This window comes from Dromiciops gliroides, chromosome 3, assembly GCF_019393635.1.
Source record: "Dromiciops gliroides isolate mDroGli1 chromosome 3, mDroGli1.pri, whole genome shotgun sequence".
Classification (NCBI taxonomy): Eukaryota; Metazoa; Chordata; class Mammalia; order Microbiotheria; family Microbiotheriidae; genus Dromiciops; species Dromiciops gliroides.
Genome location: NC_057863.1, coordinates 352,035,343 through 352,058,593, shown reverse-complemented (window position 1 = coordinate 352,058,593; position 23,251 = coordinate 352,035,343). Strand labels below are relative to the sequence as shown.

General features: G+C 45.3%; 2 protein-coding genes across 2 annotated transcripts in view; one reads left to right on the top strand and one right to left on the bottom strand.

The window, feature by feature from the left end:
• GRAMD1B (GRAM domain containing 1B) overlaps nt 1-22,567 on the top strand; it is a 169,606-nt gene extending 147,039 nt beyond the window's left edge. Inside the window, 14 exon segments of the mRNA XM_043997300.1 lie at nt 1,591-1,780; nt 2,703-2,846; nt 4,030-4,148; nt 4,313-4,455; nt 7,360-7,463; nt 8,611-8,676; nt 8,679-8,732; nt 8,735-8,812; nt 9,882-9,922; nt 9,924-9,976; nt 12,775-12,786; nt 13,569-13,676; nt 13,938-14,055; nt 16,854-22,567. Coding sequence (XP_043853235.1) covers nt 1,591-1,780; nt 2,703-2,846; nt 4,030-4,148; nt 4,313-4,455; nt 7,360-7,463; nt 8,611-8,676; nt 8,679-8,732; nt 8,735-8,812; nt 9,882-9,922; nt 9,924-9,976; nt 12,775-12,786; nt 13,569-13,676; nt 13,938-14,055; nt 16,854-16,943 — 1,320 coding nt within the window. The 3' untranslated portion in view covers nt 16,944-22,567.
• Nucleotides 22,568-22,668: 101 nt separating this feature from the next.
• Nucleotides 22,669-23,251, bottom strand: part of SCN3B (sodium voltage-gated channel beta subunit 3) — a 29,216-nt gene continuing 28,633 nt past the window's right edge. The window contains exon 5 of the mRNA XM_043994217.1: nt 22,669-23,008. Coding sequence (XP_043850152.1) covers nt 22,921-23,008 — 88 coding nt within the window. The 3' untranslated portion in view covers nt 22,669-22,920. The remainder of the gene's footprint in view (nt 23,009-23,251) is intronic.

The window sequence follows — 23,251 nt, the reverse complement described above, 5'->3', positions numbered from 1 at the left end:
AGAAAGAAAAAGAAGTATAACATAATACTTTTTAAAGTTTAATCTGTATTATTAACATTTACAACATCCCTTTCTTAAGTCTAGATAATCAATAAAACAAAAATTAATCCCTGATTTGTAGCCTTTGCCAATTTGTGATGTGTAAATGCTCATGCTGTAAATTTAACAATCTACTTTTGTGAACCAGCCCACCTCTGGATGAGAGTGTTCCTGATTCACTTCAGTTAATTCAGGGAAAGATTTCCTGACTGATAAGATCTCTTTCAGAGGTGGGTTGGTCATTAAGTAGGTATTTATTGATTCATCTCAGGGTGTATGGCAGTACCAGGTACTAGGCCCCTGAAATTCACAACAGGGCATAGACACAATCTGTTCCTTAGAGGAGTGGGCTCACAGTCAAGTAGAAGAGTCAATACGGAAGTTTATGAAGTGAATCCAGAGTTGGAGGAAGTGTGGTGGAATGGAGAACCAGTCATTTCTCAGACGGTTCCATTCATATTCCCCTTCTGAGCAAGTGCTGTCTACAACATCTCTCTTTCTGCTACCATGCCTCACCTCTCCCTTGGACCCAACTCCTGTCCCTTCCAAAGCAGAGAGTATTCATTGCCAGCTCTTTTGCCAGGGTCCCTGCCCTAGGCACGCAGGAGCTCTGCCTTAGCCTTTGAGTAGGGTTGGCGTTGGGCCCCTTCCCAATGTATAGCTCTGGTGCCCGGCTCCTCTTAAGATGAGAAGGGGAAGGGAACATTTCTAGTTCTGTCCTTCAAGACCTTTATGATCTAGCTAGGGTGGCAAAACCCTGAGAAGAATCAAGGAATGTATTGATGGGTTTTAGAATTTGGGACTCCATCAAGGAAAAATAACCAGATAAAGTGGTCTTAAGGATCATTCAGATGTCTTAGATGCTATGACACTTGGTTTTGTGCCTCCCTTGGAACATGTCACATTTTCTCTAAGTGTCTTCTCCCCATCTGTCCCTATTCTCTTGCAAGACTGTTAGAACAAATATACTAACATTCCCAGAAGAGATGTTGGAATTTCTTGAAATAAAGTTGCTATTTAGTGCAAAGTGGCATTGTTATATCCAATTATATGTGTGTGAAATGGGTATATCATGTAGCCCCAGGAGAGAGCTTCCTCTGAGTTAGTGTTGTGAGATTTAAAATTGGATATAACCAACTCTTAAATCTTAGTTAAAAGCTTTCACTTTTTACCACAATGTTGAGACTACGGGTCCCTAGACTCCCGAGTGGGAGACATTGAACTAGCTAAGGATGTCCTGTTTTGGATCAGGCTTCAAGTGAAATAACCAATTTTTAAGACTTTTAGGAGGTCCTCTGCATGATTTGAACCATGATGCTATATGCACAGAGAAGGAAGGGAACCTACCCTAGGCTTCACAGCAAGCTTGTGTCAGATTTGGGTGTGGGGGAATGCAGTCAATATGATTAAGTCTTTTGAGTGGTGGCCACCTCAGAAATGATGGCATTTTATTGATTGATTACTCAGCTGGCTCTCACACTCCTTCCTGAGTCACAGGAGGGTTGTTTTGTTAGGTCAACGAAGAATTTACCCCCTCTGTTCTTGCTACAGTTTGATGGATTGCCCCTGGAAGAAGAAGTGGTAGAAGGGGATGGCCCCATGGAGAAGGAGCTCACAATTGACAACATCATTGGGGAGAAGATGGAGATCCTCGCTCCAGTGAACTCGCCCTCCTTGGATTTCAATGATAATGAAGATATTCCCACCGAGCTCAGTGATTCATCTGACACCCATGATGAAGGTAGAGGCTTAGACAGGGCCTTGCTTTTCTTCACTCCTAGTGGAGGAGGCTGAAATGACGTCCCTTCATAGAGACTTGAGGGTATCTTGGGGCTCATTGCCGAGGTGGCCCTAGGCAAGTTTGTCAAGTATGTCCTCTTCCCTCCCTAAACCCTGCCCCCTTGCTTTAGTAGCCACACTGAGTACCCCATCATTCTAGGTCTAGCCTTCCTACAGCTTTATGCTTTGTCTGCCCTCCAAGGTTTATTAACACCTTACTCCTTTCATGGGCTAGAAGGGCCAACTAACCAACTTGATAGTCAAGTAAATGTTAGTATTCTAATGGGATGGGGCTATTATTCCTAGGAAAAATGTACATTTCAACTAGGGACTTTTGGAGTCGTCTCCTCCTTCTATTTGCTGTCTTAAGTCATTGGTGACTAATGATAGGAAGTTTAGACTAGGTTGGTGTACCAGGCTGGTGCCTTGGCAGAATGATGAGGAAGCTACTAGGGTCAGGTGAACCTTTTTACTCCTCCGCTTAAGATTACTGAGGAGCTAGCCTACCACTGGACCTGTCCACAAGGACAGCCACAGGTCACCTAAGTAGGAAAGATTCTGTGTTTCCAGTTCACGCAGAGAAGCCAAATTCATTAATTAATCATTTACTGGTGCCTCACCACTGGCTGATGATTGGTTAATGAGTAGTGAATATAGTCAGCTCTCAGTTATTTAGCTGTGAATAAACCACTTTGTGGATTACACAATTGAAAACCTCTTCCAAACATCCCATCACTGACCCCTGCTCAGTAGCCAGGCCTTCATATAGAATCTTGCCTAGGATACTGACTCCATGGCAGAAAATAACTCTGTTTTGGAGGTAAGCTGGTCCTCATTTGTGTCCACCCCCTAATGTTCCTTTTCAACACTCCCCTCCCCTGCAGGAGAAGTCCAAGCCTTCTATGATGACCTGAGTGGCCGGCAGTATGTGAATGAGGTCTTTAACTTCAGTGTTGACAAACTCTACGACCTTCTCTTCACGGACTCTCCCTTTCAGAGGGATTTCATGGAGCAGCGTCGCTTCTCTGGTCCGTTTCGTCTGGGGCTGTCCTTTTCTCTCCTTCACTGGCTGTCCCCTGTTTTCTTTTCCTTCCTTTGCACATTCCCTTCCTTTTCTTCCGTACTTTTTCCTCCCCTTTGTTCCAGCCACTTTCCCTTCCCCCAATCCCTTCTTTATTGACTTGCCCCTTCCTCTCTACCTTTACCTTCTCTTTCCTCTCCCCTATTATCAGCTTTCAGCTTTCCTTCTCCCACCTCCCTCATGGCCTTCTCTCTTTTCCTCCATTTCCTTATGTCATTCCCCTGCTTTCATCCTTGATCTTTCTTCTTTTTTGCCCTCTCGACCCAACATATAAGAGTACATATCTGGGGGCAGCTAGATGGCGCAGTGGATAGAGCAACGGCCCTGGAGTCAGGAGTACCTGAGTTCAAATCCGGCCTCAGACACTTAATACTTAACTAGCTGTGTGACCCTGGGCAAGTCACTTAACCCCAATTGCCTCACTAAAAAAAAAAAAAAAAAAAAAAAAGAGTACATATCTGGCCCCAGAAGGATTCATGTTGCTTTCGTATCCAGCTCTCTCCCCTTCTTCCACCAGAACACTAGTTGGGAAATCCAGTTTTGGACTCACCAGCGGCCTTTCCCTTGAAACTTTATTCTGCCTTTCACTGTCACTGCCCCATATGTTGGGCTCTAGACCATAGGCAGACAATATCCTGCTCTTTGTACATGCAATTCAATTCAATGTTTAGTTAGCATAATATCTCAGTATGCCCCTCTGCTAGGAGGGCATTCCCAGGGCACTGGAGAGCCTAGTGGATGAGAAAAGAGGGCTTTTTCCCAGGAGAACCCAGACCCTCATCACAGTAACTCCAGTGTTGCCAGAACCCCCGTAGGTGGCCCCAAGACCTCTCGCCCCTGCCCCAGGCACCGTTGGAATTCCTGGGCTCTGGGCAAAATTTCGGCTGCACTACAATGAGCCTCTTTCTCCTTCAACTTGTTCTGCCTCCCACCCATACACCCAGCCCTCCTTCCTTTTTTCCTGCCCCTCTCTCCACTGCCCCTCCTCTCATACTCAAGTTCTCATTGGCCTCTACTTAGGGACTAGTTGTCCACTCATAGCAGCTGAGAACAGTTCCTTTGGAGGTGAAATTCAAATCAGGGTACCTCTTTTCTCCCTCCCTCATCCCTCACTCCCTCACTACTACCAGATATCATCTTTCATCCATGGAAAAAGGAGGACAATGGAAACCAGAGTCGAGTGATTCTCTACACCATCACCCTCACCAACCCTCTGGCTCCCAAAACTGCCACTGTTACAGAGACCCAGGTAAATAAAGTGGAGATGGGGAAAAAAGGAGCCCCCCCCCAATTCTAGTGGCAAGAAGTGAGGGCAGTATTTCAGACCTCTAGGGTATTTCTTTGAGAAGTGGGGGAAGGGGGCCAACTTACTCTCCTTCTGTCCTGCTCCATGACTCCCTTCTCAATTCATAGACCATGTACAAGGCCTGCCAGGAGAGTGAATGCTACGTGATAGATGCTGAGGTGCTCACCCACGATGTGCCATACCATGACTACTTCTATACCATCAACCGCTACACGCTCACCCGTGTAGCTCGAAATAAGAGTCGACTCAGGTATTGACATCCCAGAGGTGTTGGGTGGCCCTGGGGGAAGTGCTTTGAGGAGACCATAAAACAGAGTACCTCCATCTGATTCAACACATAGATCATAACTGGAGAGCTAAAAGGGACCTCAGAGATCATCTAATCCATCTTCCCACTTTTAAAGATAAGGAAAAGCACCAGCCCTGGATTCAGGAGGACCTGAGTTCAAATCCGGCCTCAAACACTTGACATGCTATGTGACCCTGGGCAAGTCACTTAACCATCATTGCCCTGCAAAAAAAAAAAAAAAAAGAAAGAAAAGAAATATGAGAAAAAAGTCCAGCAACTCACCCAAGGTCATAAGTATTAAGTGACCAAGCTGGAGTTCAAGCCCATGACTTCTGACTCCACATCTGGGGCTGTTTTCACTGGTTGTTGGAGATGAAATGGTGTTGAATATTCCTTCAACCCTTGACTTCTGTTGGTCTTACTGCAGCTTCCAGGGATGCTTTTGACCTTATGGGCTTAGAGTTGCCCTGGAGCAGTGGAAACAACTGAGGTCTCTGTTTTGTAAAGTATTGGAGAAGGTAACAGATGCTATGGAAGCTGTTGGGAGGAAGGATATAAGGTGTCTGGCTTGGGGAGGGTGGAGGACCCAAATCTGGAAGATGACAGGGAAGAATGGAAAGGTGAAAGAGAACTCAGAGGAAGGACCAGAGTCTGAGGTTACAGAGAAATGGGTTTGAGCAACCAGAAATGTACCAGTCTATCAAAGGCAACTCAAATACCACTTCCACGAAGCCTCCTCTTGTCCTTCCAAGTGCAAGTGTTCTCCCTCATCTTAATGAATGCACTGTATATTTCCTTGTATTGTGTTATTTCTGTATTTTATCTTCCTCCCTAGACCCTAAGTTCCTGAAGGATTGAGATCATGTCTTAGATTTTGTTGTACCTCCCTTGGTTTCTAACACAATGCTGTGTATGTAGTAGGCACTTGATTAATGCTTTTTGAATGATTATGTTAAGTTCTTCACAGAAGAATCTCAGAGTTGGGAGGGACCTCAGAAGTCATCCTATCCTACCAGTATGTGAGTGTATGTGTGTGTGTATACATATGTGTATGTGCATGCATATGTACATGTATATACACACAAGTATATGTAACCAAAAAGAACATCACCAACCAGCCTTGGCTCAAAGATCTCCATTAAAGCAGAATCCACTAGCTTTCAAAGCAGCCCATTCTTCATTTAGATAACTTGTCCTTATGGGGCAGCTAGTTGCCACAGTGAATAGAGCACCGGCCCTGGAGTCAGGAGGACCTGAGTTAAAATCTGACCTCAGACACTTGACATTTACTAGCTGTGTGACCCTGGGCAAGTCACTTACCCCAATTGCCTCACCAAAAAAGAAAAAAAGGGAAGTTGTCCTTTTGTACACCGAGTTGTACACCAAGCTTGAATCTCTTTGATTTCCACCAAATATTCTTTTTTTTTTTTTGCGGGGCATTGAGGGTTAAATGACTTGCCCAAGGTCACACAGCTGGTAAGTATCAAGTGTCTGAGGTCATATTTGAACTCAGGTCTTCCTGAATCCAGGGCCAGTGCTTTATCCACTGCGCCACCTAGCTGCCCCCCATCAAGTATTCTTAATTCTGTACTCTGGGACAAAGCAGAACCATCTTTATCTATCTATCTATCTATCTATCTATCTATCCATCCATCTATCTATCTATCTATCTATCTATCTATCTATCTATCTATCTATCTATCTATCTATCTATCTATTTATTTTTGTGGGGGCAATGAGGGTTAAGTGATTTGCCCAGGGTCACACAGCTAGTAAGTGTCAAGTGTCTGAGGCTGGATTTGAACTCAGGTCCTTCTGAATCCAGGGCTAGTGCTTTATCCACTGTGCCACCTAGCTTCCCCCCCATTTAAAAAAAAATATGATAGCCCCTCATACACTTGATAATAGCTACCATGCCTTCTATTTGGTTTCTTATACTAGAGCCCTGTCCTGGGCACTGTGGAAACTCTCTTGGTGAAAGGCAAATGAATCCATGGGAAAGGAAACATTCCAGAGAGGGTACTGAAGGGGAGCAAAAGGTGGTAGGAGGAGATAGATTTAGGAAGGAGGATGGCATGGAGGTTCTGCGTCCTGCATCAGAGGATATGAATGGGCATGGATGGTGGGTGAAAAAGAAGGAAATTTGGGTATTGAGGAAGGGGATTCTTGAAGTGTAATAAACTTCATTCTTTGATTCTGACCAAAAAAAAAATTATTCAAATCCTTCAAACTTAAATATTGTGAGCATTTCTTTGGGCTGGATGGAACCTAGTAGATTTATTCTGCCTCATCCTGGGGGGGGGGGGGAACCAAGATTAATAGGGAAAGTGGGTTTGAGATAAGCACAACACATTACTACTTAACAGCTGAGGCTTTTCACCAGTGGAAGAGTACGAGTTCCCCAGTTTGGGGATTCTTTAGGAAGAAGATAGTGAATATTATCATTAAGATTTGTGATTTGGGTAGATCATTGGACCTAGTGACCTCTGAGATCCCGTTCAATTCCAAACCCTCTAAGTTATTCAGTTCCGGGGGACCAACCTCTGGAACAAGGAAGGAGTAACTGGGATTTGTCATGTTGTTTCCTACTTAGCATCAGGAAGCCTCTTCGTGGGGAGCTGCCCTCAGTGCCCCGACCTCTGCCTGTCATCTGGGATGCCAGGCTTATTCAGAGAGCTGGGAGCCACTGTGAGGGTACCTTCCCTCTCTGGTGACTTGTACCTCGAGGGATTTTTCAAACCCTGAGGGGGTGGGGGATTGTGGGAGGAGGGCCTGCTTTGGTTTGAGTCTTAGGGCCCTCTTTTCTTCAGAGGGGAAAAAGCCTATTCTCAAATGATAGATTTGGTTTGGGGCTTCATTTCTTAGGGTGTCCACAGAGCTGCGCTATAGAAAACAGCCCTGGGGGCTGGTGAAAACCTTCATTGAGAAGAATTTCTGGAGTGGGCTGGAGGATTATTTCCGCCATTTAGGTGAGGAGGACTGATATCACTGCTGTGGCTAGGACCCTAGTGGGAAGGGTGGAAGAACGTAAGTGGAAGGGATTAATGTGATTAGCTGGAAGCGAGCACCGAAGGTAAACATGGAGACAATAAATGTTAGAAACTGTGAGTGTGGGGTGAAGGCAGGGAAAAAAAACCGTGATTATGCATAGAGAAGTATGGTTTATGAGTCTTGATTTGCAAATTGAAGTGGTAAACTATAAGTAGAATCTGAAATGTGGAACTGGAAGGTACTTTAGAGACCACATGGGATCAGTTTCCCTCTTTTTATAGATGCTCAGAGGCAGACTGAGGCTCAGACAGAGGTGAATTGACTTAGAATCACAGTGATTATATTATTTATGAGCCACGAGGGATCTTAAGCATCGTCCACCTTCCACTCCCTCCTTTTATTTCTGAGGCTCAGAAAGATTAAGTAACACGTCAAAAGTCACATAGGTAATTCAAAATGGCCAAGCCAGCATGGAATCCAGGCTTCTTGATTCCTAATCTAGTCCCCTTTCCACTAAACCACACCATTACCATGTAGGCAGTGTGTCAATGTGCATAAAAGAGAGTTTGAGTGTGCAAAGTGTGAGAGAGAGAGAGACTGAGAGATTTCATGCAGTAAATGTGATGTTTCCAAGCATTTGACCAACCACCTGGCTTTCAGCCGCTGTGGAAGGTAAGAAGGGTCCCACTTAAAAGGCCCTCTTTTCTGAATTTCAGTTTAAATTTTATCTTCATGTCCAATATTCTCTCCCTCCCACCTCTCCATTGAGAAACAATCCCGTGTGTAAACCTATATAGTCAAGCAAAAGAAAGTCCCACATTGGCCGTGTCCAGAAAAAAAAAAAAGATCCCACGGCTTCAATCTACTCAGATTGAGTATATCATCTCTCTGTCAGGAGGTGGATAGCATGCTTCATCATGAGTAGGAGCTACTTCTTGATGGTCTCTTATCTTTTCCCTCTAACCAAAGCAGTATACTGGAAAGTCGGCCTCTAGGGGAGAGGAAGGAAAGGAGGGATGATTCTAAAAGGAAAGAAGTCCATACTTGGATCTGGGAGGTGTCAGGAGATGGGATGTGGCCTGTATACCCCTTGTATCCTGACATAGCAACCATCTACCTTGGCAGAGAGTGAGTTGACAAAGACAGAGAGCACCTACCTGGCTGAAGTACACAGACAGTCTCCCAAAGAGAAGCCAACAAAGCCCCTGCCGTACGGAGGAGGAAACGACCCCATGCCCATCTGAGGGTACCCATTTGGAGGAGGTGATGAGCCCCGTCACTACTCCAACAGATGAGGACGTGGGCCATAGGATCAAGCACGTAGCAGGTATGACTCAGATTCAGAGGCAGGAGATGTGCAAATGGGAGGTAGGGGCCTGGACTGATCGAAGCACATATGTCTCGTAACTGACAACTTTTGACATGGAGCATTAAATTTAATGCAATCCGGGTCAACAAATATAGGTGAACCAGTTTTCTATAAGGCACTGTGCTGGTATACTTGGGTCATTCACACATTTCTGTTCTCTATCATATTATTTGCATAGGTTTGTACATGACTCATTAAATATCATAATAAACATGAAACACCTTATCCCCTAGCATCTCTGAGTGCAGTGTTTTTAGGGACTTTCCAAAGGCCATAATCCGTGACAACTCTAATTGTTGTTAGCTCCACTGGAAGAAAGTTCCATTTGACTTGGTTTCCATGCCACCTAGTTCCCATGACATCCCTGCTTGAGCTCTACAGAACTGGCATGGTGTCGAAGGAATGCCCTTCATGGAGTGGTCACTGCGCCTGGGGAAGGTGTACTGCTGACCAGGGACCATAGTTCCAGACCCTAATAGTAGCCAAGACACCATGTCCATACTCCCTGCCACAAGGCTGGTATAACATAAATCCATTCCCAGGTCCATGTTACATATCCCTCTTCTTCCCCTGCTTCTCCTACAGGTGTACATTTATATTTATTGGCAAATGAGCCTCCCATAGTGACTTACTTTCCTGCTCCTTACCCAAATATACATTTCCTTTTGAACTGTATTGAATGCCTTATGGAGCCCACCTTGGCATTGTTTAATCATTTTATTCTCATGCTTCTCTATCCTTATATAGGTGTCCAGTAATTTAATTGTTCAATAAGTATCCATTCAGCACCTATCCTTTCATAGGATTTGAAGAGTATTAAAAGAAGTAGCCTTATTCATCATTTAGGAACTACACTTTAATTGAGGGTATGGGATTGGTAAGGCCTTGGAAGGCAGGGGCGCTTGTTATGATGCTCTAAACAGCTATTGCCCTGACAGGCCTTGCGGAGCTTAGAGAAGGAGTAAGAAAGAGGAGATACAGGTAGTAAGTGACTGAGGGCTGGACAACCTGCCTTATCTTTTTATAGGTTCTACCCAGACCCGGCACATCCCTGATGACACCCCCTACTGGGTGGCTCCACCGTCAGAGTGTGTCCAAGCGGCTTCTCATTATCAGCTGTGTGTAAGGGACTCCCAGGCTCCCCTTGTCTCTCTCCGGCCCTACCATTCCCTAGAGCTCATTTCAACCTTCCAGGCACATGATTCCCCCTGGCTTCTGTCTTCTCTCTCTGCCCTTTAGTTCTTTCTCTCTTTAGCTCTGTTTGTCTCTGCTGTCTCACCCCTTCCCTCCTTTCCTCTCTTTGCCTATTTCCTTAGTCCACAGAGTAAACATAAGCTGATTTAACTAGAAGAGAAAAACCCTTCAGATAGTTAAAATACTCTACTATAGATTAAGAGGCATTTTGCTTTTTGTTCTGTCTCGATTTTTTTCTTACCCTTTGTCTCTGTGTATCATTTGGTCTTTCTTTCCTGACTCTACGTGAGTATGTTTCCTTTTCAATTCTGTGTCTTCCTCTTTCTCTCCCATGACCTCTGGCTTTTTTAAAAAATAAATTTTTAATAGCCTTTATTTTCATGTCACCTACAGCTCCCAGTAAGTCCTTAGAGGAAGCTATCAAAGCTAAGAATAAGAGAGGGGGAAAATACAGTTCAGCAAAAACTAACCAACATATCAAAAAAGTCTGATGTCATCATATGCTACATCTGTCCTTAGTTCTGAGAAACAAAGAAGCTGGGTGAAGTCTCTTCTCAAGTCTCTTCTTCAGACCAGCTTGGTCATTATAATTTGGCAACATTGTTTAGGTTTTTTTCTTTGTTTGAGTCATCGTGTATATTGTTTTCTTTGACTTTTCTTACCTCCCTCTGCCATCAAATATAGGAGTTTGCCCATGCCTTTCTATATCATCATATTCATAACTTCTTACAGCAGAATGATAGATGATCATTTCAAGCACCACAATTTGTTTAGCCAATTCCCCAGTAAACATCTACTTTATTTCATTTCTTTGCTGCTACAAAAAGTGCTGTTCTCAATGTTTTGGTGTATATGGGGCATTTTTTTTTCACTGACTTCCTTATCTCCCATGAACTTTTATTATGACATAATTTTCAGTGGATGCTAAGGCCCAGGGAGGGAGAGGATTTCCCCAAAATCACCCAGTGAGAACCAGCTGACCTACTTCATCCCTTAAGTCAAAAACGTCACCTAATCACCAAGCCCCCTGGACCCCTACAGGATAATGTGGAGGGGACATGAAACAGTTCATTAGTTTTGCAAATACCTACTTGTGACATTTTCTTCTATATTTTCTTTCTTCTCTTTCTTAATTTCTTTCTTTATTTCTTTACTCTTTTCTTTCTTCTTTCTCTCTTGTTTGCTTCTCTCTGTTTCTCTTGTCTCTCTCTATCTCTGTCTCTTTCTCTCTTTTTATGTCTATTTGTCTGTCTCTTTCTCTTTGATTTCTACCTGCTTTTCAATTTAGAGAAAAGGAATTCTATTTTTCTGTCATGCCTCTTTTTGGCATTCCAATAAAGCATGTGGGCCCTTTCTTAGAATAATGTTTTTAGGGGCAGCTAGGTGGCACAGCGAATAGAGCACTGGCCCTGGAGTCAAGAGTACCTGAGTTCAAATGTGGCATCAGACACTTAACACTTACTAGCTGTGTGACCCTGGGCAAGTCACTTAACCCCAATTGCCTCACTAAAAAAAATTTTTTTAAAAAGAATAATGTTTTTAAATACATAATATTACAAAGGAAACCCAATACATTGAAATTCAGTTATCAAAATATATTTTTTAAAAATCAAATGACAATTTCATAGACCTCAGTTTAAGAGCTCCTGCTATAGAGAATTGTTTGGGAAGTTGTGGGTCACATAGGCAATATGTGTCAGACAGAGAGCTGAACCCTAATCTTCTTGACTGTGAGGGCAGTGTGCGTGTTCTTTCTTTCTCCTTTTCTCTGTTTCTGTTCCATCTCTGTCTCTGTCTCTCTCTTTCTCTCCCCCCTCCTCCTTTGTCTCTATCTCTCTCCCTCTCCCTCCCTCCCCCACATGCTGCCTCTCCTCACTAGCATTTTCCTGGGGGGCATCATCAAATAGTTCTATATTTAGTGATTTTCTGGATCACTGACTGGTGTTCTCACCTTCATTCCTCTCACCCATCCCGGTTTGGGGGGGGGGCAGTGGGGGTTAAGTGACTTGCCCAGGGCCACACAGCTAGCAAGTGTCAAGTGTCTGAGGCTGAATTTGAACTCAGGTCCTCCTTGAATCTAAGGCCGGTGCTTTATCCACTGTGCCACCCAGCTGCCCCCCAACATGTTTATTATAATAAATCATATTAACATTAGCACTTATGGCTCTTTTTTGTGGGGCAATGAGGGTTAAGTGACTTGCCCAGGGTCACACAGCTAGTGTCAAGTGTCTGAGGCTGGATTTGAACTCAGGTCCTCCTGAACCCAGGGCGGGTGCTTTACCCACTACACCACTTAGCTGCCCCAGCACTTATGGCTTTTTAAAAGTGTCTTTCTCCAACAGCCTCATGAGGTGGGTGGTGCAAATATTACATCCTTTTATCGCCGAGGAGACCTGAGGCTAGGGGGATTTAAGGTTCTTGTCTAAAGTTACATAGCTATTAATCGTTGGAGACAGGATTTGAACCCAGCCTCCCAATGCCAAGTCTCACATCATGCTTCTGGCTTTCCTATGTTCAGTCAGAACGCTAGAGCAGTCATGCACAGAGAAGGCACAGGAAGGAAGGGTAAGGATTAGTGCTTGTGGTCAGTTGCAGGTAACAGGATCTTCTTGTCTCTGTCTCTGTCCTTCTTGCTCCTCTCCTCTGCAGACTTCCCCCCGCCCCCGTATGCCAGTCCTTTTCTAACCTCTACCTCCTCCTTCTTTTCTCTCCCCTGCACCCATTAGGATCTGTTTCAGGTACTGTCTCTATGGTTTTCCTTCTTTACTCCCTCAAATCTTTCCCTCCTTTGTGGCCCCCAACCCCCAATTTGGAATCCTAGTTTGAACCTATGGCTGTCTATCTTCCCTTGATGCCTTTCTGTATCTTTCTTTGCTCTGTATCATTGCTATATCATCTGTATCATTGCTCTGCCCCCTCAAACCAACTCTGTACACCAGTCTCTCTCTCTCACTCTCCTCTGTCACCATCTCTTTCACTCCCTCTGTCTCTCTCCTCCCCTTCCACTTTCCTCCTCTCCATACAGATGTACACTGTCTCCTTCTTTTCCTCTGCCTCCTCCTTCTCTGTCTCTCTCTTCCTGTCTTCCTTCTTTCTCTCTCTGTCTCTCCTTCATTCTCTCTCCCTCTCTGTCTCTTCCTATCTCTCTTCTCTCTCTTCCCTCCCCCTCTCCTCTATCCCTCTTGCTTCTTTCTTTATCCCCCTGTCTTCCTCTTTTTCTTCTTCCCCCCTTTCTCCCGCATCTCTTTTCCCTCCCTCTTTTTTTCTTTCTCTATCCTCCCTCCTCTTCTTTCTTCTTCTCTCTTTCCCTCTCTCCCTCCTTCCTTCACTTTTTTTCTTCTTCCCCTAAGCTCCCTTTTTTCACCCCAAAGTTTCTGGGGAAAACAGTGGTAGTTTGGGCCAAGGCTGTGCAGAGTTTTCTTGGTCAGGGAAGATGTTTGCCCCTATGCCTGGGCCCTAGCCATCAGCCAACAAGCTTCTCTCTTGGTTTTTCCTTTGTTCCTGGCTCTTCCTTCCCCAGCCTGGTGCTGCTGGTGATTCTCAACATGATGCTGTTCTATAAACTCTGGATGCTAGAATATACCACCCAGACCCTCACCGCGTGGCAGGGCCTGAGACTCCAAGACAGGTAACCCAAGATCCATCTCCATCCTGTATACAAATGAACAGCCCCCCCTTCCCTGATCCACAGCAATGGAGCGAGTGGCTCCTTTCTGGTTTCCCTTCTGGTCCCTTATTTTGGGGGTGGGGTTAGGGAAAGGAGGCAGCAGAAGGGAGTGGAGAGTATAGCACTATGATGTGGCTCTCTATCCTCTAGGGGTCTGGGAGCACAGGACAGTCCTCTGAGCATAACTGCAGCTGCCGGGGTGACCCTTCTTGTGCCCCACAGGTTACCCCAGTCCCAGACAGAATGGGCGCAGCTCTTAGAGTCCCAACAAAAGTATCATGACACAGAGCTCCAAAAATGGAGGGAGATCATCAAATCCTCTGTGATGCTTCTAGACCAGGTAAACACCTTCCCTTCCTCCCCTCTCACCCAGAAGAACCTTTACCTGCATGCCCCTCGCTTTTCCCCCTCCCCCAGGGCAGTCATTAGCCTGCCTTCTGGAGTAGCCATTGATGAAGCCTCCAAAGCTGGAAGGTCACTCAGGTGTACCCTAGCCCTAGAGAGCAGTATAAGAACAGACAAAGCCAAGTTTCAGTGAGAGCAATTTCTAGTGTTATTCCTTACGCTGAAGGAAGAAAAGTGATGTGAACATTGAAACACAGGCATCTGAGGAAGACTGGAAAGCCTTCTTTGTGGGTAGTTTTTTTTTGGTGTTTTTTGGGGTTTTTTGGTGGGGCAGTGAGAATTAAGGGTTAAGTGACTTGCCCAGGATCACACAGCTAATAAGTGTCAAGTGTCTGAGTTCAGATTTGAACTCAGGTCTTCCTGAATCCAGGGTTGGTGCTTTATCCACTGCGCCACCTAGCTGCCCCGGAAAGCCTTCTTTGTAATAGCAGGCTTCATGCAATCTTTTATCACGCTGAGTGCCCTGCTCTGCCCTCATCACGTGTGGTACCTTCTCTGCCTCAATAAAAACATATGGAAGGAAAGAAACAAGCATTTATTAAGAACCTCCCATGTGCCAGGCACTGTGCTAAGCACTTATAAATATCTCACTTAATATACACAAAAAAACCTGGAAGATGAGTGACCTTGGTTTCAACACTGATTCTGACACTTACTAGCTATCTGACTTCACCTCACTCAGCCTCATTTTCCTCATCAATCTATAGATATCTATGTCCATTCCTCACGTGGTTATTATAAGGTTCAAGTGAGATAATTAGTATATTTAAAGTGTTCTGCAAATTTAAAAGTTTATTGTTATTGTTATTATTATTATTATTATTATTATTATTATTATTATTATTATTATTATTCCTACTGCAAAGACAGTTGCGGGTAGAGTGAATAGAACTTTAGGCCTGGAGTTAAAAAGACCTGAGTTCAAACCCAGACTCAGGCATTTACTAGCTATATGAGCCTGGGCAAGTCACTTATCCTCTGCTACCTCAGTTTCCTCAGCTGTAAAATGGGGGATAATAAGAGCACCTACCTCCCAGGGTTGTCTTGAGGACAAAATGAGATGTTTATAAAGTACTTTACAAACCTGAAGGTGCTATATAAATATTAGCCCTCATTAATATAACTGTTTTTATTAGTACTACTACTAATACTACTACTACCAGTACTGCTACTAGTACTGCTAGTACTGCTAATACTGCTAATACTGCTAGTACTACTAGTGCTACTATGGGCCTTTTTTCTAAGCCCTCCTACTCCCTTGGCATATTAGGTCTTAGCACCAGATTGGAACAATTAGTATTTTTGTTTGTTTGTTTTTGTTTTTGTTTTTGTTTTTGTTTTTGTTTTGTTTTGTTTTGCTGGGCAATTGGGGTTAAGTGACTTGCCCAGGGTCACACAGCTAGTAAGTGTTAAGTGTCTGAGGCCGGATTTGAACTCAGGTCCTCCTGAATCCAGGGCCGGTGCTCTATCCACTGTGCCACCTAGCTGCCCCTGCAATTAGTCTTAAAGCAACCATCAGAGGTAAGTTTTTTTGTTGTTCATGTTTCAGTTGTGTCTGACTCTTCATGGCAAAGATACAGGAGTGGTTTACCATTTCCTTTTCCAGCTAATTTTACAAATGAAGTAACTAAGACAAGAGGGTTAAATACCTAGCCCACGATCAGACAGCTAGTAAGTGTCTGAGGCCAGATTTGAACTCAGGAAGATGAGTCTTCCTGACTCTAGGCTCAGTACTCTATCCACTGTGCCACCTAGATGCCCATTTTACCACATCTAAAATGTCATATTCCGTTCTATTGCTATATTAAAGGGATATATTGCTAAACCAAAGAGTGTGAACAGACATGGGCCACAAGGATGGTGAGTCTGGAAGGAACTGAAGATGTTGAGCCTAGAGAAGGCAGTGGAAAGACATGATAGTCCTCATTATGTGGATGAACACTGTCTGTTGTAACAGAAGGCAGAACCAGGACCAGTGGGTTTTTGGCTCAGTATAAAGAGCAGCTTTATAACAGTTCCTGTCACTGGAAGGCTTCAAGCAGAGCCCTGTGAAAGGATTTCCTACTCTGGGTGGGAGGTTAGAATAGAAATAATACTGATCTTGGAGGCCTCATATGTGGGTTTGATACTGCCTCTGTCATTTGCTATCTTTAGGACCTTGAGGAAAATCAGTTGAACCTCCCTGGGCCTTAGTTTCTTCAGCTGTAAATGAAAGGGTTGGAGTACGTAGCCTCTAAACACCCTTCCAGTTCTAAATTGATGATCTGTGACCATAATTCAAATCCCAACTCTGCTAGTTAGTACCTGTGTCCTGCCTGTTTGTAAAATGGGGGAGGGAGAGGAAACATCTCAGAGGTCCCATCGAGGCCTACATCTGTGATCTCATCATTTCACAGTTGAGAAACCTTTTCATTCTAAAATCACACTCCCCAGTTCTGTGGGGTATTCCCTAGAAACATAATGCCGAAGTGATGTTGGGGGAGTAGATAAGTAGAATAGCTTTGAAAAACAGCTTCACAGGGAGAATTAGGCCAGGGCTTCCCCATACTAGGTACACTGTTAGTTTCCTTAAGAAGGTGGCCCCAGAAGGCCACACCTTATCTCAGGATCCTGGTTCCGCTTGGCTCCTTAGCTCAGTTGAGTTACTTTGATGAGTATTTGGTGATCCTTGTTGAAGAAGCCAACTCAGTGCGTGTACCCCTCGGGTGGGGTTGGCTTCCTCTTGTCTTACAGATGAAGGACTCACTCATCAACCTTCAGAATGGCATCAGAACCCGGGACTACTCATCTGAAAAAGAGGAGAAGAGGAATCACTATCATTGACAAGGCAGGAATAGGGGTGACACCAGAGGCCTGTGCAATACATGTACATAGACCATATAAATATATATATATAAATATATATATATATACAGAATATAAATATATATTATATACAGATTTTAAAAAGAGATAATGCCTATGTACCAGGGAGCAGGAGCGGGACTGCCTCCTGCACTGGCCGGAAAAGCAATTTCTTTCGGTGGAGGGCAGGGGGCATCTCCTAGCACCGACCCTCCCCAACCTTCTGTATCCCCCAGTCCTTCCATCCCCACCCTTCCCTTGCTGGCCATCCCTTGGCTGTTTGAAGGGAAGTGAAGTTGAGCCAAAGTCATGCTTGTGCAGGCCCTGGGGTCTTGGATAGGAGTCTCAAAGGGGCATTGCTATGGTGCTTCATTTCCTGCCCTCCATTTATTTTGAAAATTGGGGGGAAAAGGGACCCCTCTCTCTCCACCATCCCAGCTTATCCTGGATGCCCAGATGTGGGGGGGGGCAGGGATTCAGGCCTCCAACCCGGCAGAGGGGACTCCACCTATATCCCACCATGAGAAGCCACCAAGGAAAAGTGGATCTTCAGCCAGACGGACAGGACTTGTTAGATAAGCCAAAAGGCAGTATTTGTGGGATTTGTGGTGGTATGGGAGGGTATGGGAGTGGGCAGGGTGGGAGGGCTTTGAGACTGAAGAGTCCCTGAGAATTCTTTGTCACTGCTGCCTCCCCCGATCTTCATTGGGGCCCTCCAGCTCAAAGTACACATGGGCTGGAGGAGCATAGGTCTCTCATTTTCTACTCTCTCTGATGTTCACTCAGGTTGGGTCTATGTAAAATTAAGTTGCTTTTGAGTGCCTGAAATTCTGCTGTCCTCTTCTTCCCTACCCCCCACCCTTCCAAAAGAACATTGTTTCTTAGGACATGTAAAACTTAAATAATTTTGTTAAGAACTTATTTTTTATCAGTTTTAGGGCCAGAGGGGTGAATAGGTCTAATTCAATTCACTTTGAGCCAATGCTATAAAATACCCATTGGGGAGTATGAGTAGGGTGGAGGTAGGGAGCAAGGCTTGAGAGAATGAATGACAAGGTCATTTGTAGGAACTGACAGGGCACAAAAACACTGCAAAGGCATTCTGAAAAGGATTGAGCCCAAGCTTACACTTCTTGTCCTCAGATGGGTGCCAGTGTTATTTATTTACATGCCCCTTCCTGCCTCACCATCCCCCCTCTCCACCCATGTAATGTAGACCCATATTCAGTACAGAGGGATTGTACTCTCTGGGTTGGATTTCATTTCTGGCATGAAAGGAAGGATCTGCTTGATAGAGATGGGTTCGAGTCCCATGCAGTTTGGAGCTGAGAACCAGGGGAGCATCCCTTTCTCTTTGGTAGCCCCTAATCTAGCTAGTGCTTAGGCTTCTGAATAGAGAGGGAATTGGAGCAGGAAAACTCCCTCAGGCCTTTTGGTCTGGGAGATGTCATGGAGTAAGGGGATGAAGCTGGACTGGGGACTTGAGTCATCACTCTGTTTTTTTCTTAAGAATTGAGATATCATTCAGGCGTGTGGACCAGAGGGATGGATAGTATCCACGCCTGGTCTGATCTGGTAAGCTTCTTAGCTTGGAACACCGTATAAGCTCTACCCCTAACCCTGCTGTTTCCCCTTCTAAATCCAAGGGAGTCCTGCCTGAAACAGGCAGAATCCAAAGAGAGGGAGAAGCAAGGCAGCGAGGAGGGCTCTTTAGATAACGTAAGCCTTCTCCTGGGCCCTAGAAAGCAAGGATCAGGGAAAATTTAAGAATAGAGATTATCATAAATTCCTACTGATCTCCTCTATTGATGTTTAACAAATAGTGGACTTCTGGTTTTCCTGGTGGCCAGGGAGAGAGGGCAGCCTGTGAGTGGGGGCTTTCAGACCTCTCATAACCTCAGTAGCCTGGGAAATCCAGCAGTACAGGGAATTAACACAAAATGTGAATGTCTCTACAGATGTGACCCTTTCTGGGGTGGGGACAAGGCCTAACTTAGAATGAGGGTGAGAAAGTTAAGATACTGGATGGTATATTCCCAATAGCAATGAGGAAAATGGTCTCTTTTTTGGATGCTGAAGTTGGTTCCCTATCCCTGCTCTACTCTCAGAGGACAGTCTGAGACTTGGGATTTGGGGAGATAAGAGTGAGTAGGATCCCTTAGGAAGGTGAATATCCGCATAAGCCAGTGCTGCTTCATGAAACGCTGCCAATCACCCATTTAGCAGCTGTCAACTGAAATCTTTTCTTTCTCTGGCCCAATTAGGTGAACAATAACTGAACGAAAAAGGCTGGGCAGAGACCTTGTAAATTCAGAGTAAAGGAAAGAGGGGGTTGAGTGGCCTGAAATTATTAAAATCCAGAGTGTCCACAAGCCAAGATTGCTCACAGGAGCTTTTGGGGAGCAAGGGTTGTAAATTATCTTATTTATTTTATTTATCGCTATTTATTTCATTGAGAGCTGCCTCTCCCCAGCTGTTGTGAGGCCTGTTCAAATGGCTTCAGAAAGGTTCCTTGGGAGAAAAATGAAGATTTATCTTCCCAGTTAAGCAAAGGGAAGAGAGAGGGCCACATAGTGGAATCTGGTCTTTCTTCGCTCCTTCTGAGCTGTGCTAGACAGGGCAATTAGCATCAAGAGAAAGATTCTTGTGTGTCTGAGGAGATGAAGAGGTATAGGGAATGCCCAGTACCTTTCTGGTGAATAGAAGTCAGGAGAAAATGTGTGACTTTTGGAGAGTTATTTTGACCTAGTTGGGCCTCAGTTTCCTCATCTGCAAAATGAGGGTATTGAACTAGACATTCTTTTTTTTTTTTTTTTTTTGGCAGGGCATTTAGTGGGATTAAGTGACTTGCCCAGGGTCACACAGCTAGAACATATCAAGTGTCTGAGGCTGGATTTGAACTCAAGTCCTCCTGAATTCAGGGCTGGTGCTCTATCCACTGCACCACCTAGCTGCCCCCTGGACTAGACATTCTCTAAAGCCATTTCCAGTGCTAGCATTCTATAAGTCTAGGGCTGGGAGAAAGGTATCAACTTGGATCCTTCCCTTCCCTACAGCAGAGAGTCCAGTGGCCCCCAAAATTTTTCTTATTTAACAGTTGTTGGAGGAGAAGGAACCTCAAGCCTTGCAAATAAGACAGTCCCCCTCCCTGAAGGCTGCTCAATCTGGGGCTACCCAAAGAGTAAAGCAAAGAAAATGGCATGGTACTTACTACTGGCTTGTCATCCAGGCCATGGTAGCTCCAGGCTAGTAGCTCTCTGGAAGGGGCATTCACAGCCACCACCTGCCTTATTTCTTTTGATGTGAGATCCATTTCCAAACAGAGAAGAAACTTGATTTGATGTATTTCCTTAGGAGTCCTTTGGAAGTGGGGTAGTGTCAGGGGTCATGCTAGGACTACATTTGCAGACAGGTTCTTCATGCCAGGGCTGTTGTAAAGATTGTGAATAGAGGAGGAGCAGCTACCAGGTATAAACAGTTTAAAGGAATACAGTTGAATCACCCATGGAGATTAGTAAAGTATGATCCCTAGTTTATTTGCTGTAGGAGAACAGCCACTTGTTGAGGTCTGCAACTTGGAAGTTTACCTCCGGGTTTCATCAAGAGCCAGGACCAAGGAGCTGTCAGTGTTAGAGTTGAATAAGAGAGCTAGGCCAAGTTGTCTCAGGAGCCTTTAAGGACAGACCCCACTGGATTTGAGCTTGGACTTTTCCAGGGTTGCACAGGAGTGTCAGGGTAAGGTATTTATCCTAATTAGCAGGAGCTGGGTGGACTGCAGGAGCCCAGAGAGACTGGTCTGTCTACCTTAGCTCGGTATTCACCCCAGGACACCTTTCCTCCCTCCAGACCTCAGTTTTTCTTTGTTTTAGAAGTTTACTCACTTGGATTGCCGGTGAGTTAGGAGAGGGCTGGCTGGTGGGTTCATTGAAGTCCCCCCTCCACAAAGGAAGCTTTATGGGAATCTCCATATCCATCTCTTCCACTTCTTCCTTCATCTCCTCATCTACTGTTCACTTCTCCCCAAACAACAACAACAACAACCCAAACTCAGCTAAGGGTTTAGTTTAACTGTGATGTGCTCATAGGAGTCTCCAGAGAATAGAGAACTTCAGGGCATTGAACCTAAGAAACTGGGGCCAGGAGGAAGGATACTGAGCAACTGTGAGCAGAGCATTGAGTTTGGTGTAGGCAGCCAGCTCCTTTCTTATACTGTGCCTCCAGTTCCTTAGATAGCAGCTCTAGGGTAAGATCTAGTAAGGGGCTAAGGGACAGATATTTGTGAGATTTGTGATCCCCCAAAAGATTCTTTCCGTGCCATATCATGCTGCTTATCTAGACGTGCACGGCAGCCAAAGCTAGTCCCTCCCTTACCTTAATCCTTGGAGAGACAATACCCTCATTTCCAGGTGTCTGGGATATGGACATCCCATCCCCACCTCCCATCAAAAGACTTCTTCCCCTGGTGATTCTTCTAATGCCATTGCTCCCTCACTGTGTCTCTAGGCTATGAGACAATCACCCCCTCCCCCTTTTCATTCCCCCTTATTTGGGCAGGCTGGCCCCGCTCCCCTTCACCCCTGTGTTTCCTTCCAGAAGATGTGTTTTTGGTTCTGAGATGAACATTTTTTCTGGAAGGCCACCTTTTTAACCACCTTGCTTTCCCAGTGTGAAAGCAGGAATTTTGCACATGGCGTAGAGAGCTCTCCTCCCCACTCCTCTCTGCCCAGCCTCGTTACCTCACTCCTCCTGCCCTGGCTGGTGGCGTCTGTGACGGGACCAGGCCCGATTTACTCCTTGAACCCAAACCCCCGCCTTCCCAGCCCATGTTCCATGTGACAAGCACAGCTCAGGGGTCTTGGGCATTGTTTTCCGTTGCAACTCGGTCCTCTCCAGGCCTGGGAACCTGGACCAGAGTAGCGGCTGCTAGTGAGAAGCACCTCTCCCGCCAAGGGTAGCTGATGCCGGACGATCTCCCCCACATGTGAAAGCTTAAAGAACATTTTCTTGCCTTCCCCTCTTGCTCCCTGCCTTTGGCCCCCTGCTCTTCTCAATACAATGTGGCACTTTGCAGAATCAATATGGCGGCCTCTGCGCAAGGTGGGAAGACTGGGTAGCAGCTGGGGAGTCCATCCTGGACTTAGTTGCCAGTTGCCTTGAGCACGTAGGGAAAGCAGCATTTTGCCAAGCGATCCTGCGTGGAGCCCAGCTCTTCCTCACCCCACACTCTATGAGCCGGCCCAGAATCTGCATGGACCATCTTCCCCAACCCAAGGTGCTTTTGTTCCTCACTCACCCTGGGCCCCAAGTTGAGGAGGGGTAGGGGGAGAGGCTACAGGGCCCCCGGGGCAACCCTGGAGGTGTGTGGGGTGGGGTGGGGTGCCTGGGAAGGGTGAATAGCGCCGGTTTGAACACAGTCAGGTTGTCTGACTGTCTTTTGTTTGGTACTATAACTGTACTTTTGCCTGGCGCTGCGCGCAAGGTATAAAATCAGAAACTTACTGCTAGAAACTAGAAACATACAAGGCTACTCAGCCAAATCTTAATGTAAAGTAGCTAGAGCCATGGAAGTATGGTATGAATTAAAGGGAAAAAAGTATTGAACAAACTAAGACAAAACGGCTTGTGTGTTTATTGATTGCTTCTTTGGGTTTTACAGCCCCGGATATTTCTGTTCTCCCCAGTTATCATTGTTTTCTTTCACACAGACACACACGTAAACACACACATACACACACACACACACACACACACACACATCCCATCTAGCATCTTGGACCACCGCCCCCCTCCTCCACATTATCCACATCTTTCTCTTTCCAGGCATCACCGAGGGGATTGAGATTGGGGGATGGGTTTGGGGACTTCTCTGCCCTCTTATTCTGTCTTCCCCAAACTGGAAAGGAGGAGATGATGAGAGGAGCAAGAAGCAGCTGAGTTTGGCAATTTCATTAGTTCCTTACCCATCCCTGAAGATGCCATTCATTCTTTCACTCCTATTTCTTTGAGTTGTCTGAGAAGGGAGATGAACTATTTTCCCCTGTGAACTGGAGAAGGGTTTGGATTTGGTAAGGCTGCATGAGAAGAACCATTTACTATGCTGCCTCCTGCAGGAGGTTTTATTTTGAAACACTTATCTGTCTCATACCTAGGCTGTACCTCGCCCTCAAGAGAATCTGGCCTATGGTCAAGAGCTCAGTTTACCCATAAACTGGTTGAAGGGAGGGGACCTGGTAAAAATCATTATAAACTAAAACATTTTCAGTGTGTGTGTGTGTGTGTGTGTGTGT